Source organism: Elephantulus edwardii, unplaced genomic scaffold (genome assembly GCF_000299155.1).
Source record: "Elephantulus edwardii isolate Elephantulus edwardi_28Jun2011 unplaced genomic scaffold, EleEdw1.0 scaffold00106, whole genome shotgun sequence".
Lineage (NCBI taxonomy): Eukaryota > Metazoa > Chordata > Mammalia > Macroscelidea > Macroscelididae > Elephantulus > Elephantulus edwardii.
This window is the reverse complement of record NW_006399856.1, coordinates 4,755,706-4,774,076: the sequence shown is the minus strand read 5'-3', so window position 1 is coordinate 4,774,076 and position 18,371 is coordinate 4,755,706. Positions and strand designations below refer to the sequence as shown.

The 18,371-nt window shown below is 43.2% G+C and overlaps 1 protein-coding gene across 1 annotated transcript in view; it reads right to left on the bottom strand.

Moving 5' to 3' along the window:
• Positions 1-4,476: 4,476 nt before the first annotated feature.
• Positions 4,477-18,371, bottom strand: part of FN1 (fibronectin 1) — a 92,042-nt gene continuing 78,147 nt past the window's right edge. Inside the window, exons 37-45 of the mRNA XM_006891955.1 lie at positions 18,050-18,229; positions 17,212-17,301; positions 15,473-15,939; positions 14,192-14,330; positions 11,601-11,765; positions 9,346-9,471; positions 8,754-8,860; positions 5,820-5,930; positions 4,477-4,660 (exon numbers count right to left, since the gene is read on the bottom strand). Of these exons, the coding sequence (XP_006892017.1) occupies positions 4,589-4,660; positions 5,820-5,930; positions 8,754-8,860; positions 9,346-9,471; positions 11,601-11,765; positions 14,192-14,330; positions 15,473-15,939; positions 17,212-17,301; positions 18,050-18,229 (1,457 nt within the window). The 3' untranslated portion in view covers positions 4,477-4,588. The remainder of the gene's footprint in view (positions 4,661-5,819; positions 5,931-8,753; positions 8,861-9,345; positions 9,472-11,600; positions 11,766-14,191; positions 14,331-15,472; positions 15,940-17,211; positions 17,302-18,049; positions 18,230-18,371) is intronic.

Here is an 18,371-nt window from a genome sequence, read left to right as displayed (position 1 = left end):
CACTGGCTTACTGGTGAAATCGTCTCCTGTTTAGATTTTAACCTATAATTTTGAGTATCCAATAGACACTCTGGAGCTGGGTTTTGTGTTGTTTTTTTTTTTTCTTCTTAAATCATGTAAGTCATCAAAAGGATTTTCTTTTCGTTTCATATGACTGTCCATCTACATCTAAACTGCACTTTGTTGTCATTATTAGGTGCTGTCAGTCGTAGATGACTCATAGCCACCCTATGAGAGAAAGGCCTGAGCACTGTTCCTAGAGTTTCTGGAGGCAAGCCATGTCGGAAGTGGATGCCACTCCTGCTTCCAAGCTTCTTTTAATTGGGGAGCTCCACCAAACACTGTCCACCATGGGTCACCATTATCACATTTGACACATCATTGTAACAGTTTAGCATCACAGCAACCACGAGTTACCTCTGTACAGCAATGCACAGACAGTGCTATACAACCTAAAGAATGCTTGACAGAAAAACAATTTGAACCAGGACTGAGGGCCACAGATTAAAATCACTCACCTTGGGCTTGGTAGCATAATTTTCTGTCCACTAGGTCAACGTAGCTCTCTCTTTGTCGTCATTGTTACTGTTATTAGGTGCTGTAGAAAACTATTTCATGTTGTGTGCTGTTGTGTTGTTGTTGTGTACCATAGACTTGGAAGCGACCCATAGCAGACCCTTAAGCAGGTTTTTAGAGGCAATTAATTGTAACAGAGGAAATTGCCCATCCTTCTCCCATTTTATGTTTTAGGGAAAATATTTTTAAGTTTGTAGTGATACAGTTGATTTGAGCATCATCAGATTCAACATGAAGCTACTCTTTTTCTGAGGTTTTAAAATATTTAAAAGCATAAACAAGATCAAGTTCAGGCCTGCCTTCAGCCCTTAGCCTCCTGGGCCTGCTCTCTGCGATCAAGGTGACCAAGGTGGCCGTGCTCGCCAAGTTGGGTCTGTAGGGGAATGTCTTGCCTCAGGGAATGTACGTTTATACTGAGTGACCTTCTATCTCTAGGCAGCTGTGTAGAGCCACAAGGTTTTTGATAGCTTTCATTTCACCTTGAGGAATCTCTGGTGGTACAGGCGGTAGCATTTTCCTCTACTAACAAAAAAGGCTTCAAGTCTCAGGCGGTTCAAATCCACCAATGACTCCAAGGGAGAAATACAGGCAAAACTTTCCTGCTACAATTTAGTGTCAGAAACTCCATAGGTTCAGAATCAAAGCAACAGCAATAAGTCAGTCCTCCTCACCTATAAGGAATCCTGCCCAAGGGCATGAAGTGGTTGAACAGGTAAATTCACAATAGTTTATAGTCCATACTAGAATCCATGGAGTAATCCTGGGGGTGTGCGTGTGACAGGGGTAAATGGGAATGACACCTGGTCTATGTGCGTGGGGGACTGGCTGGGAGGGCAACTTGTGCTTAGGTCATTCAAAGTCCACCTTAGTTTTCCAGATATCAAGGCAGCGTGTAATACTGCACATTCATTTTCAGTTTTACCTTACAGCGCTTATTAGTGGTGAAGAGGACCATGAGCCTCTAATAACCCCTGAGATGGAAGAGTAGCGCCCCCTGGCCACGGGTTTCAGTGCCTCAAAACTCTAACTCATCCAGTGCAAACTGCGTAGGAGACCTGGGTTGGTTCTTTGGTTTTGCTTATTTTTTATTTTTTGTGTGTGTACTGTCAAATTTAATCTGACTGGTACAGGAGGAGATTGCCCCTCCTTCTCCAGCAGAGCATCTGGTGGATTCAAACCAAGTACCTCTGGGATTGCAGTGCAGCTTCTTGCCACCAGAGCTCCCTTGAGAATGGTTTTTAAAACCAAACCCTCTACAGTTCATTCCAGTTCATCCTGGTCTTCCATTGAGTCTTGAGGCTGTAATGAGGGAAGAACATTCACTTTCCTGCAGAGCAGCTGCTGGGTTTGAACCTCAAACAGCTGCCTTTTCAGTTAACTGCTCAGCATGTAATGGACTACGATACCAAAAGCCCTTTTGTAAAATGTTTTAGTGACATTTTATTTTAAAATCACCATGATCTGTTCTTTCTGTGACACCCCGCTCCCTGTTTGCCCCAGTTTAGGAAGGCTACCACCTCACAGAGGGTCTTCCCCTCCTGCACCGTCCCTCCACCCTCCCAAGCATGATGCCCCTCTCCAAGGACCTATCCCTCCTTACAACATGTCCAGAGTATGTCAGATGAAGCCCCAGAATCCTTGAAATAAGTGATGTTAAACAGAAGAATGGGAGCTGGGCCTGGGTTTTGATTTTAAAAAGAAAGAGAAACACTCTGCCGTGGCTGTATTCCTTGTAAAATTAGGCTATAAAATGGAGATGCTATATATGTCAAAGTATTTGATAGAAGATAAATCAATGGAAATGTTAGTTTTGTTTTAAATTCAGTTGAGGAAATCGCTGCCCTTGTTAGTGGTCTAGTTCGTCCTGACTCCTGGCTACCCCAGATGTGCAGGGCAGGAACTAGAGCTTCCATGTCTGTGACCTTTCAGAAAGGTCACCAGAAGATAGCCCATGAACAGATGTGAACCTTTCCTTAGCCTGCAGCACCTTTGTCTCTAGCTGCTGCAGTCACTGTGTCAGTCCATCCCATTGAAGATCTTCGTCTCTTGCACTGACCCTCTCCCTTTCCCCGTTGTTGTTGTTATGTGCCATCGAGTCGTTTGCGACTCATAGCGACCCTATGTACAACAGCCCTAAGCCCTGCTCTATCCTGTGCCAATCGCATTGCCTCTGACACACCCATCCCGATTACCCCAGTCACTGAATCAATCCACCTCATAGAGGGTCTTCCCCTCCTGCACCATCCCTCCACCCTCCCAAGCATGGTGTCATTCTCCAAGGACCTGTCCCTCCTTACAACATGTCCAGAGTATGTCAGATGAAGTCCCAGAATCCTTGCCTCCTAGAATCCTAGAGCCGCCCAGTTTAACCCTCTCCAAGATCAATCTGTTTGTTTTCTTAGCAGTCCATGGTACTCAATACTCTTCTCCAGCACCACAACTCAAAGGCATCAACTCTCCTATCCTCCCTAGTCATTGTCCGACTCTCTGATGCATAACAAGTGATGCACCTAGTCTCCAGAGAGACACTATTGCTCGTCAGTACTTTGGAGAGGTCCCTAACAGCAGACTTTCCCATCGCAATACATTTTTTTATTTCCTGGCTACTGGTGCCAAGAGTGTCATGGCTTTTCCCAAGGACTGGCCCCTTCTGACAACATGCCCAGAGGACATGAGATGAAGTTTCACTATCCTTGCCTCTCAGGAGGTACCCTGGTCACACTTCTACACTTGAACACTTCATTGTTCAAGAACTTTCTTGTGTATATGAATTAGTAATCTTTTGCTATTTGATAATCATTCTTTTCAGTGCCTCTATTTACCAAAACTCCTTACTTTACTAGTCAAGTTGTGTTAGCATCTTAGTCATCTTTTTATTTGCTTTGCATTTAGTCTCTTTGAATAGATACTTATTCCAAAGAGGAGGAAAAGAAAGTGAAGACTGGGGCAAGAAGCAGGAAAGGAAGAATTATGATAGAAAATGCAACTGAACTTAGTTTCCATTACATCTTCTGGAGAGTTCGCTAGCAAGCTTCATAAATACTTGCATCTACTTGGATCTGTTAAGACAGCAAACCCAAAGGAACTACAATATGAAGGAGATGAAATGACAAAACAAATCTGGTGTTGGGTTTTTCTATTGGTAGGAACAAATTTAGATAATCTTCAGCTTAAACCACCAAGAGTTAATGAGTCTCACACATGACAGGTTTTCAGATGTTTGCTGATGTGAGAAGAAAGTGAATGTTCATAAAGATGTTGATTCTTCACATCCCTCCTCCCCCACGAGAACATACAGTCCATGGCCTTCACGTGGTGGAATGTAAATCTTTTATTAAAACAGTTGTATTTCCACAGTAGTAAAGCTTTGGCACGTACAGTATAAAAAAATAATCACCAACCATAATTATTCCAAATTCCTCTTATCAACTGCATACTAAGTGTCTTCAATACAATTTTTTTCCATATAAAAATACTGGGAAAAATTGATAAATAACAGGTAAGAAAAAGATATTTCTAGGCAATTAATGGAATCATCTGAGGAGGGAAAAAAATGAGTACTGTGCATGATTTCAATATCACAGTAACCAGGACATGCCATTCCTACAGAATCGCGGGCCAGACAGTTAATTGAAAGCAGAAGTGTTTGGGTAACTTTCCCACTTAACATTTTGGTCCTATCATTTCACTACACTGCATCTTGGTGGACTGCCTGTGCTTCCCTATTGATCCAAACCAAATCACAAGTCAGAATCATTTCCTTTAGAATACTGAGTGGTATCAAATACTTTGGTGCAGAACAGTCAACTTCCTGCCCTTGTTGATGAGAAAAGTCTCAAAACACTTCCCAGGGTGACGCTTGGAGAAGCTGTTAGTTGAGCTGAAGCTGGAGAAGTGACTCCAGAGTGAAGAGCATAAGAAAGAAGCAAACACTCAAAGGTGGGGTCTGCCGACATCACTCCAGTTCGGGTGGATCATGGCCGAGACGCACGCTCGCATAGCGTGGGAAAGCTTATTCTCGGGAATCGTCTCTGTCAGCCTGTACGTCCAAGGGCATGAAGCACTCAATGGGGCAGTTGACGTTCTGTTAAAATGGAAGAAAAGATGGGGAAAAAAATGAGTGACAGGTCCTGTAAAGATGAAATGGGAGGCTTCTCCGGCAGTAGTGTATGCTGTTAGTTGGTGTTCAGTTGATGCTGACTCAGGGTGGGTCCCTGTGTGCAGACGAAACTGCTCTGGTGGCCAGAACCCACTATTGGCTCTGAGGGAGAATGATGGGCAATCTCCTGCGAAAAACCTGCCGGAGGATCAGAAGTGAGTTCCTTCTGACTCAGGGTCGTGACCCTTCAGATTGCCAGGCTCTTCCTCCGAGGTTCCCCCGGGTGGGTTCAAAGTGGCAACTTTTGGACTAGTAGTGGAGCCCTTCATGGCTTATAAAGGACCCTCCTGCCACAATTTATAGACAGGACACTTTTTTTCAAGCTCTAAGAACCTAGAAATAGATTGTAATAGATTCTCAAGGTTTTGACAAACTCGCCTACATTATATTATAGCTCATAAGTCATTGCCATAAAGTTGAACTGATTCATAGCTGACCTTCTAACAGGTTTCCAGAAGCTATAAATGGCCCAGAGGAGAATGTCCATGGAGTAGTTGGTGGATTTGAACCAACTTTAGTTGGCAGCACAACACCTACATACTAGGTCACCAAAGCTTCCAAATCATCTATGAGAAAATGTTCCACTGTAAAGTTATTATTTTGATTTAAAAAGGTTCCCTACAGGGAGAGGCCCCCAACCCTCTACAGATATATTTTATACACTATCATTATATAGATATATTATTGCACATTGCAAATATTATTTGCTGGATTGTTTGCTGTTTGTTGGTGTTTTGGTGGTTTTTTTTTTTAATCGATGGTTCATGGCAGCCCTGCACTGAGCAAATCTATTCTTATTGGTGAAATATCCCCCCTAGCACTTGCTCACGTGATGTTTGTGTTACATTTTGGTAATTCTAATAGTATTTTAAACTCTTTCCATAAGGCTATTGTACACCTAACAGACCACAGAATAACCCAATCTTTCATGTGCACTGATGAACAGAAAACACTGTGTTTACTGGTCTTACTGAGATATTCACTTTGTTGTGCTGGTCTGACCCAGACCCCACAGTGTCCCTGAGGTCTGTCTGCCTACGCCTTATGGAGCCTACAGGAGAGAGCTGGGATGCAATGCACTCACAGTGTTTGTTCCTGGATGGTATCTCTGAGAATACTGGTTGTAGGAGTGGCCAGTGGTGCCATCAGGGCGGCCTTCAGCCCCGGGTCTGCGACAGTTGTCACAGCGCCAGCCCTGCAAAAGCAGAAGCACAGAGTCAAACGCGGTTTATGATACACAGAGGACATCAAAATTTAGTGCTTGCATTAAAGAATTTCCGCTCTTAGGCAATTTCAAAAGTAAAAGCAGTTAATCACCAGGACAACTTTGATGATACTTTCATGCATTTACCACTCTTAGAATTTGTAACTGTCCATTCCTTTCTCCTGAAATGTCCTTCCTATCTTCCTCTTCAAAGCCACACTGAAATCACCCGATGAGCTTAAGGCTCAGCCCAGTCCCAACATACACATTCTACACCTGAAAGAAACCTGGAGTTTTCAAGAGACTTGAGATTCTCAGGGACAAAGACCTGGGACGCACAGGCAGAGAGACAGGCTCTGAGGAGTGACGAAGCCACCCGGTGAACCGTGGATGGAGAGGACTCCTCATCATGTCCTCTCTACCGCACTATGGTGACCCCCTTACCAGACTCCAAACTGGTAACCTGGTGTTAGCCTTGCAATTGGCCAGAGATGGGGTGTGGGGTGGGGGGAGCAGGACCAAGGTGGGCCAGTGAGATTTTTGCTAGAACACAAGTTCTATTCCATCCTGGCTCCTAAACGTAGAGCGAATGGAAGCCACGCATGCCACCACCAGTGGGAAGCCAGCTGGGGAATGAAGACAGTGTAAAGGAAAGACAGTATAAAGGAAAGCACATCGGGAAGCAAGGCTCCAGGTATGGATGCCAGCACCTCCTGGGGCTTGGCAGTGCTGTTCAGTGAGCTCTTAGTTTTTGGTACCTAATCTGTATTTCATAGGGTTGCTACAAGTCATACTCAATGGCACCTAACAACAACAATCTTTAACTGGCCTTTTCTCTCTTACCACTCAAAGACCCTCATGGAATACATTCACGTTTTTTCTTTGATAATCATGCAAATATTTTTGCCTTCTCCCTCCATTTAAGTGCAGATTTCCCATAATTCTTAACACAGTAGCAATGAAGATGTACTTACCAAATCAATCTTTTCATCCCAAACCTTAACGGATTTTCCTGCTGTGTTTCACTTATCACCTCACTTGAGGACTGAATAAGTGTCACTACAGGAAGGCTTCGTGTATATTAATGAGGAGACCGTGAAGTGCAACCCAAATGCACTGGGGGGGTGGGGTACACTATACATTTTATTACCACAGGGGACTGAGTTCTAGGATTTAGTGTATTAATGACAGACAAAGGGGACCCCACATCTTTTCCCTCAACAGAAAAGCATCACTGTTAAGATCTGCTCCCCATCTAACTATATCTAAGGGCAGAGTAAGACCCAGTATGTTTTCAAGAGCTTTCTTGATCTTTAGGTGGGAGCATTCAAAGACCCGTCTCCACCATTCTCCTTTCCTTCTTGGGGTACCTGCAATTGTCTAATACCAGACACACTGACCAGGGCATATCTCCCAGGGGTGGACATGTGCTCACCATGGGTCAGAATCTAGGGAGCTGTTGGGGAGGGCAAGTCTTTTTTGAAAGCAAAGGATTGCTAGTTTCCATTGCTTCTGAATGGCAGGAGTCATTTTCTTTTGAAATTTCAAGTTATTAGAAGGCACAGCCTTCTTTGTTTTGCTTTTATTTTAATGGAGGAAGACAGATTGGAAACGGTTCTTTTAAACATTGGCTTAAAAGAAGGGCTTCAGGGCTCAACTAATCCAATCCATTTCTTCTGCCATCTGATATCTCCCCACAGGACACTCATCGGAAAGTCTGGCTCACTGGCAAGGATGTCTTTATTCACCAGTAAACGTGGTACGCACTGGTTTGTACTGAGCAAGTCCCACATAGGCATAATTGTGTTTACTTGCTAATCCGTGGCGAGCAATCTCACTTGGGTTTGGCCTCACTCCTGACGTGGTGAGGGACAGGTGACACTGTGCACTGCAGGCTGATGGGAAAGCACAATTGGAACTGAGCACACCTCGCTTTTGGGAATCTGGCCTTGCTCACTAGCAGCAGTGGGATGTGACTCCCTTCCATGGAAGCACTTTTTTCCTTCCCATTTCATGCACTTGGCCACTCTGTCAGCCTCTTAGCTGCCTTGTTCTGATTCCTCTCCCCCCAGGCCAATCTCAGCTACCCTAAACCCTGGCAGCTTCTGCTTCTTTTTCCACATAAACTTCCTCACTGATTCTAGCCCGGTAGGGCCTGGGTTTGTCAGACACACTCTGAACCTCACTTAGTGTGCTTGAGGGTGCAATGTTTGCTAATTTAGTCTCTCCTGCTCTTCAAGAGCCAGTACTGTTTCTTATCCTTTCAGTTCATCTTGCAGGACTCTGCACCATGGTAGTCCAGTCACCATGAACTCGGTTCTGACATGCAGGCATTCTTGTGAGTGACACAGTAAAACTCTGCTCCACAGCTGAGTTTGTTAGAAGTACATCACCAGGCCTTTCTTTCGAGGTACCTTTGGATGGATCCAACCCTTCAACCTTCCAATCTACAGGCGAGTACATTATTAACTCAGGACTCTGATTATCCTGTATCAGGCCCCAGTTTTATAATCGAAAGAGGATGCAAAGCAGTGGTACTTTCACAGATCAATCCAAGATGCTACACAGAATAGTTCAGAGTCGGAGGCCTAGCACTGCAGAGTATTTACCACTTCAGTGGCTGAAGCAGTTGAGGCAGTGAGGGACCAGAAGAGCAGGGAGGGCTTCTCAGGAGGCGTCTCCACTGTGCACCAACAGGAAATGAGACGGTTCACCATTTACAAGAGGTGCCACCAGGGCTTGTGAATACAGCACACAAACCACTTGACTCTAATGAAGTCAGTGTCTACCGGCTCACAGGGAGCCCGGGCTTACCCGCTGGCCTCCGAAGCACGTGCAAGAGCAGATAGCCCCGAGGTATTCCTTCTGCCACTGTTCTCCGACGTGGTAGGTCTTCCCGTCATCGTAGCACGTGGCCTCATCTATATGCAGACACAAGTGAGGAGAATGAGACTGTAGACAACAGCGCTGACCTGACCACTCAACAGGGTGGACTGGGCTTCTGCCTTGAACTTGACCCATCCCAGCCCCCTCCCCCCAACACTGGTATGAATTATCTCCAGAAAAGCTATCACTTCTAAAGCCGAGGGCAGCATTTCCAAAAACTGCATTCGAGACACTGCAGTGGGTTCAATGGGGAGCTAGACCCATAATTTAAAAGCAGAATCTAAAGACCCATGAAACTTCCTTGTAATATTTCAGTGCAGATAATGGCTGGGAAGTGCTAAAGGGCCCATAATAACATTAAATCATGCCTCATTTTTGAAGCTTGTTCCCGCTTCTCCGAATCAAAAGATTAACAAACCCACTGTTCACTCCTCGAGGATTCCCTGTGGACTGAAAGCTATGGCCCTATCACAAGGGTGGGAGCATAAGGAGGCATTGAAAGGGATGCGTGATGACATACGGGGGTCGCACTTGAATTCGCCTTTCCCATTTCCGAGACACGTGCAGCTCATCATCTGGCCGTTCTCCCCCTGCCGGTCCCACTTCTCGCCAATCTTGTAGTTCACACCATTGTCATGGCACCATTCTGTGCGGTGGGGAAAGCGAGAGGCAGTTTATTTGTGTTGTTCACCCACAGGACTCAGTACCCGCCTTGTGACAGGAAGTCAGGAACCATGAATCCGAAAGGAGGGACAGGGCCATGAAAGATGGTGAGCCCTGTGTGTGAGTAACCGCTAGACTGGATTACATTCCCCCTCCCCCCGTTATCGTCTCCTAGAACATTTTAAGATCCAATTGACACCACCACCATCATCATCTCATATCACCCAAGGAGACCCAGTGATCTTCATCTGAATTCCTCTTGAGGTTTAAAACTGTGGAAGACTAAGGAGGAATGGAGTAGTCTCTTATTAGGAGATCAAGGATGAAAACCACGTTCTGGATTTGCAGAGAGCTTGGATATAATCAAGTTCAATGAACCAAGAGACAAAGACCAGCTGGCTTCTACCTGTGCCTCTGTCTCATGTAAATGAGAGAAGAAAACGGAGTAATAAAGCAAAACAAAAACCCAAAAACAAAGGATGAAGTTAATGGTTATCAATATTTTACAAATAAGTAAAAGACTGGCTGTGAAGATTATATTAGAAATGACAGTTATATCTCTTTAACCATTATATATAGTTAAGGTGACATTTTAAACTCCCAGGCTCATGCCTAAAAGAAAACATACTTTATAAGTTAGAACAAAAGATACTACTTTTTCCATTTTATCAACAATTCAACTGTTCCTTAAGCTTAAGACATGTATTAGGCAATTATGTCATCTGACCACAGAGTACGTAAGGTGAAACAACAGAATTACTGTAGGGAACCAGAGTTCCTCCCTACAGCTGCACCCAAGTCCTTGTATAGGTAAACCAGAAGCAAACTTAAAGTACTTAGGGTTTCAGGAATTAAAAAACTGCCTAGCTGAAGCTCAGTCTTAACATTTTCATCTTTTAAACAATATCCAACACTACCTCTTAACACTTAAACTTCAGACTGGGCTAAATTCTTCCATGTGAAAGAGTAAAGAATAAAGACTGAAAAATAATCTTAATAAATAAACCCATTATCTTTTCTTTCATCAGAATATGATTCCCAGTTATGTCTATAGGAGGTTTGCTTATAAAACCTAACAGTTAACATCAATGTTTTGATCTGTTATACTGACCAGAAATCAGAATCAACTCAAGGGTGTTAAACAACAAGAATAAAAATTTACCACTTATCAGTCTCCTAAAAATGAAGCATAAATGAAAGGTATAAAAAATTCTGATACAAAACCGCAAAACATAATAGACAATCACTGTGATCATTTTAAATTAGAAAACCTGCTCCTGATTTGGAAATAAAATGTTTTTCTTTTTTATTATTATTTTGTGTGTGTGTGTGTGTGTGTGTGTGTGTGTACCGTCAAATCGGATCTGACTGGTACAGGAGGAGACTGTCCCTGCTTTCCCGGCAGGTCAAATCGGATCTGACTGGTACAGGAGGAGACTGTCCCTGCTTTCCCGGCAGAGCATCTGGTGGATTTGAACCGTGCACCTCTGGGATTGCAGTGCAGCTTCTTGCCACTAGGCCACCAGAGCTTCCCTAGGAAATCAAATGTTTTTAATTTGAAGTTGATTGTTAATTATCTAGAAGCAGATGATGCACATCTTTGAGCACCCGTGGGTGCCTGCATGTGTGTACTTGTATGTAAACATGATGTGTATGTATGTGTGTATACATAATAATATGTCTATGTTTGGTTTGTATTGAGACAAACTGCAAGTAGTGAAAGTTTAACTTACACCTCATTCAACATTAGTGATTAAAAAGGCTTGCCATTTCTTTGTGTCTCTGAGATTCTTCATCAGAACTAGTGCATCCTAAAGGTTTGACCAGATCAATTTCTTCTAACAGAAAATATCAAAAGTGATGTTATACTACACACTTCTTTTCAATTAACAGCTGCATCAGCATCTGAATGAAGCAACAGTCCCCAAGTAAAATTTCCCATCATTTTTCTATGATGCAAAATGTTACTGTGAGTCGAACTGTAGCCACTGCTTGCTTCATGTTTGGAAGAGCCTGTGTGTCTGCCCAAACATGCTTCCTCGGCACATGAGGGCAAATGCAAGGAATTGGAAGAGGTGGATGATAAGTGGATGGGCAGAGCGAGCTACTCACTAGATGAGTCACATCGGAAATGACCACTGCCAAAGCCCAAGCACTGGCACGAGAGCTTAAAGCCAGATTCGGACAGCCGCTCCCACTCCTCTCCGACGGCGTAGCTGGTGACTGTGTAGGGGTCGAAGCACGAGTCATCTGTGGGCTGGTTCAGGCCTTCACTGACTAGATGAAGAAAAGCAGGAAAAAGTGGAAGAGTGAATCTCACTGACTGTTTTGTCCAAACAGAAGGCAACCGATTCATGGTATACAACTGCTTCATCTGAGCCAGAACAACCCAAAACATCGCAGTAACACTAGGAAGTTGTCATCTGCTGTATAAAGACATCAGCTGCTCTGAAAACAATGTTTAAACATAGCTGGGTGGAGCTTTGCCTGCAAGCAGCTTAAAAGAGAGTCCATCTTCCTTCTTAGCCATGAGTTCTTAAAAAAGAATTTCTATTCTTTATATTTCCTTTATATAATAAACTATATATAATTTACTTTATAGAGCATGGAGCAGGCCTCGAGGGAATTTGTACCTGCTATAAATTTTGGTGGGATACAAAGGCGGGCCTGTGGGTACCTGAGTGATTGTGGGTGGTTATTTCATTTTTCTGCCTCACTTTTCTCATCTGTAATATTGAGCTAATACTAATAGCTAATACTAACACCTGTGCCCTGTAGGGAGCTCAAAAAGATGAAAGGAGTTCATGAAGTCAAAACAATAGCCCTTGTTTCTAAAACAAAACAAAACAAACAAAAAACCAAAACAAACCCCTCCACACACACACAAAAAAAATCCCCTCACTGCCATCAAGTACAAACAGGTTTTCAGAGCTTGCCCAACTTTATCCTGTATAGCAGGCGGGGTGGATTTGAACTGCCTGCCTTATGGCTGACAGTGCATCCTCTCAGCAAATGGTCACTAAGACTCAGCAGTAGAAGTCTTCTTTAGATGATAAAGCAAACAGCTTTGTTAAAAACCATCATAAAATAGTCGATGCTCTTATTAAAACATCTAGTTTTGCATAACAGTGCAAAAAAATCCTAGATTGTGGCCATCATAATGGTAGGAATGCTTTATTTTATCAATAAAACCAGCCATTCCAAATAAGAGGAAGCATACAGCTCGGATAACTTAGAAGTAAGTAATGGAATCTCTTCCTATGAACTTCAGATCTCAGCTCTTTTTGTTTGGGGAAGGCATATTTTAAAACAATGTATGCAAACAAAGCATGACTCAAATTATCCTCTGAAAAATTAAATAAACCATCGTGCTGCGATTTGAAATCCCAGTCGGGTTGTGTGTATTTCATTTTTATGGTGCAAGAATCAAGAGCTCAAAGCAAGAGCTATTTGACTAATATTTTCAAAAAGCACCACCCTGGCAGAAAACAGAGTCTGAGGGAGGAAGTAGGAAGGGTGAGATGTTTCAGAGCCAGGGGAACCTGGAGAGAATACAAAACTCAGCGGCTGGGAACAGTGAACTGGAAAGTGGGGGGTGCTTAAACTGCTCCTAAGGTTTCAGTACTCTTACAATAAGCCAGGAGTGAAAATTTCACCCTGGCTAAAGTTAGAGATGAAATTCCAAAGTGGGGGGAAAGATGTGGAAAATCTCTGTGCTCTTGAAAATTTCTTTCATGTGCCATTTCTACTAGTAAGCCCACTAAAGGCAAAAGATTAAGCATTATACACTCATGCACAAAATAAACACCATGCATCCCGCCTTCATCCCCCACACCAAATAAATATTCATTTGCCCAAGTCATAGGAGTTTAGACTTGTAAAAGAGCAGCCAGTCCTCAGACCAGGAAGGAGACTGGAATTAAGTAACTGGCTGCAAGAATAAAGGCGTCTGTTGGCAGCATCAGACTCTTAACAGTCCCTGCTGACGTGGAATCGAAGAGTCTCCAGTTGGAAGGCCTGGTACTCGTGGTTTTGATTATTCCCTACTTTTGTTCCATGGTGAATCAGCAGCAGCTGTGGACGGAAAGGCCTGGTGACACGCTGCTTGTTTAAAAGGAAGTCTCAGGTGCTCGAAAGTGGAGTCGATGCTCCTTCAACCTCAACTAAGGCTTTAGAGTTACACAACTGGGCTCAGGGGATGCTGAAATGAACACTAAGACGGGGGAGCTCTCTGGACAGAAATGGGCCATGGGGGTTCATTTTATATCAGGAAGCAAGACCAGCTGTCTGTCTGTCATGGAGAATTTCATGTATTCAGTTAACTGGTCTTAGGTTCTTAAAGATGACTCTTGAGGACAGCAGTGTCTGAGACTGAAAGGGTCCAGTAATCAGTACCAGGAGAGCTGTCTTTTGTCAACTTAGATATTCCCTAGTCAGGACCCTTAGCACTGGATGAATTCATATTTGAGGTCCCTTCTAGTGGGAATAGGATGTGACTATTTAAGTTCTATTTCTCCAACCATTTTGAAAAGGTACCAGAAAAAAATAGTAGAATTTAAGGTTGCCTATTAACTTCATGCTCATGTACAGAATTCTCTCCCAAAGTTAGAAAGAAGAAGTGACAAAGGGACAGTGAGAAGCACAGCCATCTGTGCCTGGTCCGCAGGGCAGCCTGGACCTGAGAAACACAGATTATCACGTACCAGAATTGCCCACCGTAACAACCTCCTCGCGGACCTTGTGCCGCCTGTGGTCTTTCAGTGCCTCCACTATGATGTTGTAGGTGGCCCCTCTGGTGAGGCCTGTCAGGGTGGCACTGGCAGAAGTTCCAGGAACTCGGAACTGCAATTATTGGAATAGCCAAAGTGGAGGAGAGAGAGTTATTGGTACATCCAAGGTAGGGGGGAAAGCATCAGGAATATCAGACATGAGATCTCCTATTCCCAGGGTCCTTGACATGTCCTATTTGGTCTAGAAGAGATCTGGAATAAGGGTGTCAGCTGTCATCTACACCTGACAGATTTTCTGCCCAACACCCCCCGAGGTGCTCGGGAGTTACTGGGAGACCTCTTCTTCATCCTACCACAGGTAAGGAGCAGTGAAAGGCCACTGTACAAAGTTAAGTGTCTATGTCCCCTTCAGATTAAATGTCCACACTGTGCTAATGGGGAGATATGATCATGCTGTCTGTGAAGGGAACAGAAACCAACCCTTTGGCAAATTCTCAAACTCCTTTTTCTAAACCTTAAACCTCCCACAACGTCAATCAGGGTTTCAAAAGGCCTGCCATTTTCTAAAATCAGAACACGATTGAAAACGGCACTAGCAAGACAAATTGTAGATGAGAAGTTGTGGCTGGGAGAATCAATCACTTTTAACAGCCGATACAAGGAGCTTCACATACATTCTTATCCCTCAGCTAATACAGAACGAATTCTTCAAGGGCAAGCTGGGAGGATGGAGTTTGAGCTTTCTTCACACACGTCAATTCAGGCAGCATTTTTTTTTTTCGCCACCCCTTTTTTTCCATATTACTAAGGAGGCTCCGACGTGTTGAGAATACTAGAAATGACTTCATTTGTTATACTAAGCAAAACTTAATGACACTCTTTGGAGCATCCTCTAAAGTTTAATTGAGAATAAAACAAAAATGCAACCATCATCGAGTTGAGTCCAACTCAAAAGTGACCGTGTATTAGATTTTTGAGGCTGTAAATTTTTATGCGAAGACATTTCCTATCTTTCTCTTATGCAGGCACTGGTGGACTGTCAATCTTCGGGTTAGCAGACTGACATTCCATACACTATTCCACCAAGACATTTTATTGGCAATTAAATTTTAAAATAATCATGGCTGATGTATGCCGCCTGTCTAAAAGGACCAAGAAATCGCAGCTGCTCTTCCTTGCTACTCTGATCATGTTCGCTAACCAGACTACCCCTCTCTTCCCTGTCCTATCAGGGGTAGAGAGAAAAGGAATTACCTGTAAAGGTTCTTCGTCAATGCCAATTGGTTGACATGAAATGATATACTCAGAACTTTCCTGGAATGGCGTCCAAGAGATGGTTGTCTGAGAGAGAGCTTCTTGTCCTGTAGAAGCATTTGGATTGAGTCCCAGAATTTGAGGGTAGAGGTGATGGTCTACGTCTCCCCTGGGAACGTGGCCAATTTGGATCTCCTCATCTACCTTCGGCGGGTATGGTCTTGGCCTGTGCCTTACTGGCGTGGCCGTTGTAGGTGGTGTGGTCCGCCTAAAACCATGCTCCTCAAAGATCATCTGTTGCCCGACACTAGGCTGTTGGCCGGAAGTGCCAGGAAGCTGAATACCGTTTCCAGTGTTACTTTCAGGTTTGGTGATGAAAGGGGTCTTTTGAACTGTGGAGGGAACATCCAAGATCTCTGGTCCATGAAGATTGGGATGTGGAAGGGTTACCAGCTGGGGAAGCTCATCTAGCCAAAGAAGGTTAGAGCCAAAAAAAGCAAAGCGCATTAAGCTCACAGAAGTAGCAATATAAATCATTATCAGTTCACAAAATGACAATTATTATCAATTTGATCAAAGCCCCTGGCAAATTAGTAGTTCTCAAATCACAAAACACTTTGTTCCCCCCCAGAGAGAAATCATGATTTTTCTCAAAGGTTTATTCATAATTTAGAAAGAAAAAAGTGTTAGTAAGAATTTATCATGCAAGCTTTGAAGCGCTGAGCCCCAAAAAGCTGCCTCTGCTCAAACCAATGCAACAAAACGGAAATATGCAGCCTTTTGCTCCCCCCTCTTCTTTCCATTTGAGGAGCCAGTGCTATGAAGTAGAGCCTCAGCGAGCTCTCGTGGCCTAGTGGCAAGAAGCTGCACTGCAATCCCAGAGGAGAGCGGTTTGACTCCACCAGATGCTCTGCTGGAGAAGGAGGGGCAATCTCCTCCTGTACCAGTCAGATCCGATGGTACACATACAGAAAAAGAATAAAAATTTTTAAAAGAAGTAGAGTCTCAGATTAATATAACTGTCTGAAGTAAAAAATTTCAGAGTTTTGACACAAAAATTTTTCAGATTCAAAAGGTGAAAACAAGAGAAAAAAAATCTATATATATGTATGCTTACTTTTAAAATTTTCCTATTAGTGTAAATACAGCATTCTCTAAAAATCAGAAATTGGATTATTAATTAGTTCCAAATTTCAGAAACCAGATCATAGAGAAAAATGGGAAAAGATTTCTCTCCCTTTGTATTTATTTTTAGTTTAAATTTAATAGAATATAGAGATTAATTATAGCAACTTTTTTTGCTTTGGCTTTTTAGTTTAATATCTGGTTTGAATTTGTGTGTGTGTGTGTGTACCATTGAGTCAGATCCAACTGACACAGGAGGAGATTGCGCCTCCTTCTCCACCAAAGCCTCTGGTGGATTTGAATCATGGGCCTTTGGGATTACAGTGCAGTTTCTTGCCACTAGGCCACCAGAGCTCCCCTGGTTTGAATTTTTCAAAGGTGAGTAACAAGGCTTATATTTACTGGCGGTAGGAAAGGAAAACTAAATGCAAATTCTGCAGAATCTGTTATCAAAGAAGACAATATACATGTTAATGCTGTTAGGAAAAAAAGAAATTCAATGAGAAATGCATTAAAACACAGAGACGCTTTTCGATTATAAACTAGACAGTTTGAAGTTGCTCTTGTCTCGCTTTTCTTTTCTCCCTGCTAACTAGGAGAGAGGTGGTTTTTACCTGTCGTTTTCCTCCCAATCAGTGCCTCACTCTTGTGGTTGTTCTTCAGGGCAATGACATAGATGGTGTACTCTGTTCCCGGTTCCAGACCTGGTGGACAGAGAACCATTACACGTGTGCTTAGACACAGATTCCATTCACCAGGGGAAGTTGGGCGCTGAAGTCGAGGCTCTTGGGAAGCATCCTGCATAATGGCTAATGATCAAAAGAATCATCTTCCTTTCAAATTTGACACCTAGATAAATTCTTTTATGCTAATCTAACGTGTGGTTTTATTGGCCTTTTGAATTCATGAAAACGGTACTAGCACTGGACTTGCACTTGAAATACACGTATAATCTTTTCTGAAAAGTGAAATATCATAACTGAATAGTTCTTATTCTCTAATCCAAGCACTGTGTCCAATAGAAGTGGAGAGGATTATTTTGTCTGCGACAGTCAATAACAAAGGCAAAAGCATGTGACAATGTGACAATTCCGGTTGGATTACCATATCTAAAAAGCTAAAAGTGATAACAGGATCACAATAAGCTAGTTGTCTTTTCTAAGTCTGAACCAACAGTTCTATGTACAAAGGGGCAAGCTTATAACAAATTCCAATCTACCTACCTACCTAAGTCACCATGACAGGATTGAAATAATGGCATTTTCATGGGTGTATCCTTTCTGAGGTGCACTGAACCCAACACAGTTCCTAGATAAAGCATACTTTCGGAAATTCAAAGAAACAGGCTCTCTTGTTCACATTCTTTATGTGAAACTCATAGTTAGAGTCGCTGAAGACACAGTGTGTCCTAGGGAATGCAGAAGGAAATGAAAGCCTGGGTGCAGCCATTACCAGTAATAGTAGCTTCCGTGACACCGGGCCGTGGCCGAGGGACCACTTCTCTGGGGGGAGATCCAGCTTTCTCATACTTGATGATGTAGCCAGTGATCTTGGCACGAGGTGCCTGCCATGACACCAGCAGGGAGTTAGGTGTGGTGGCCAGGAAACGCAGGTTGGATGGTGCATCAATGGCTATGTAAAAACAAAACCAAGCAACAAAATTATATTTCTAAGGAAAAGGATAACCAAGAATGCTATTCTTATACTTTTAGGACAGACTTGAGGGGATCTAAGAGATGGCTTCCCAAGTGTGTCCTGAGTTCACATGACTGAT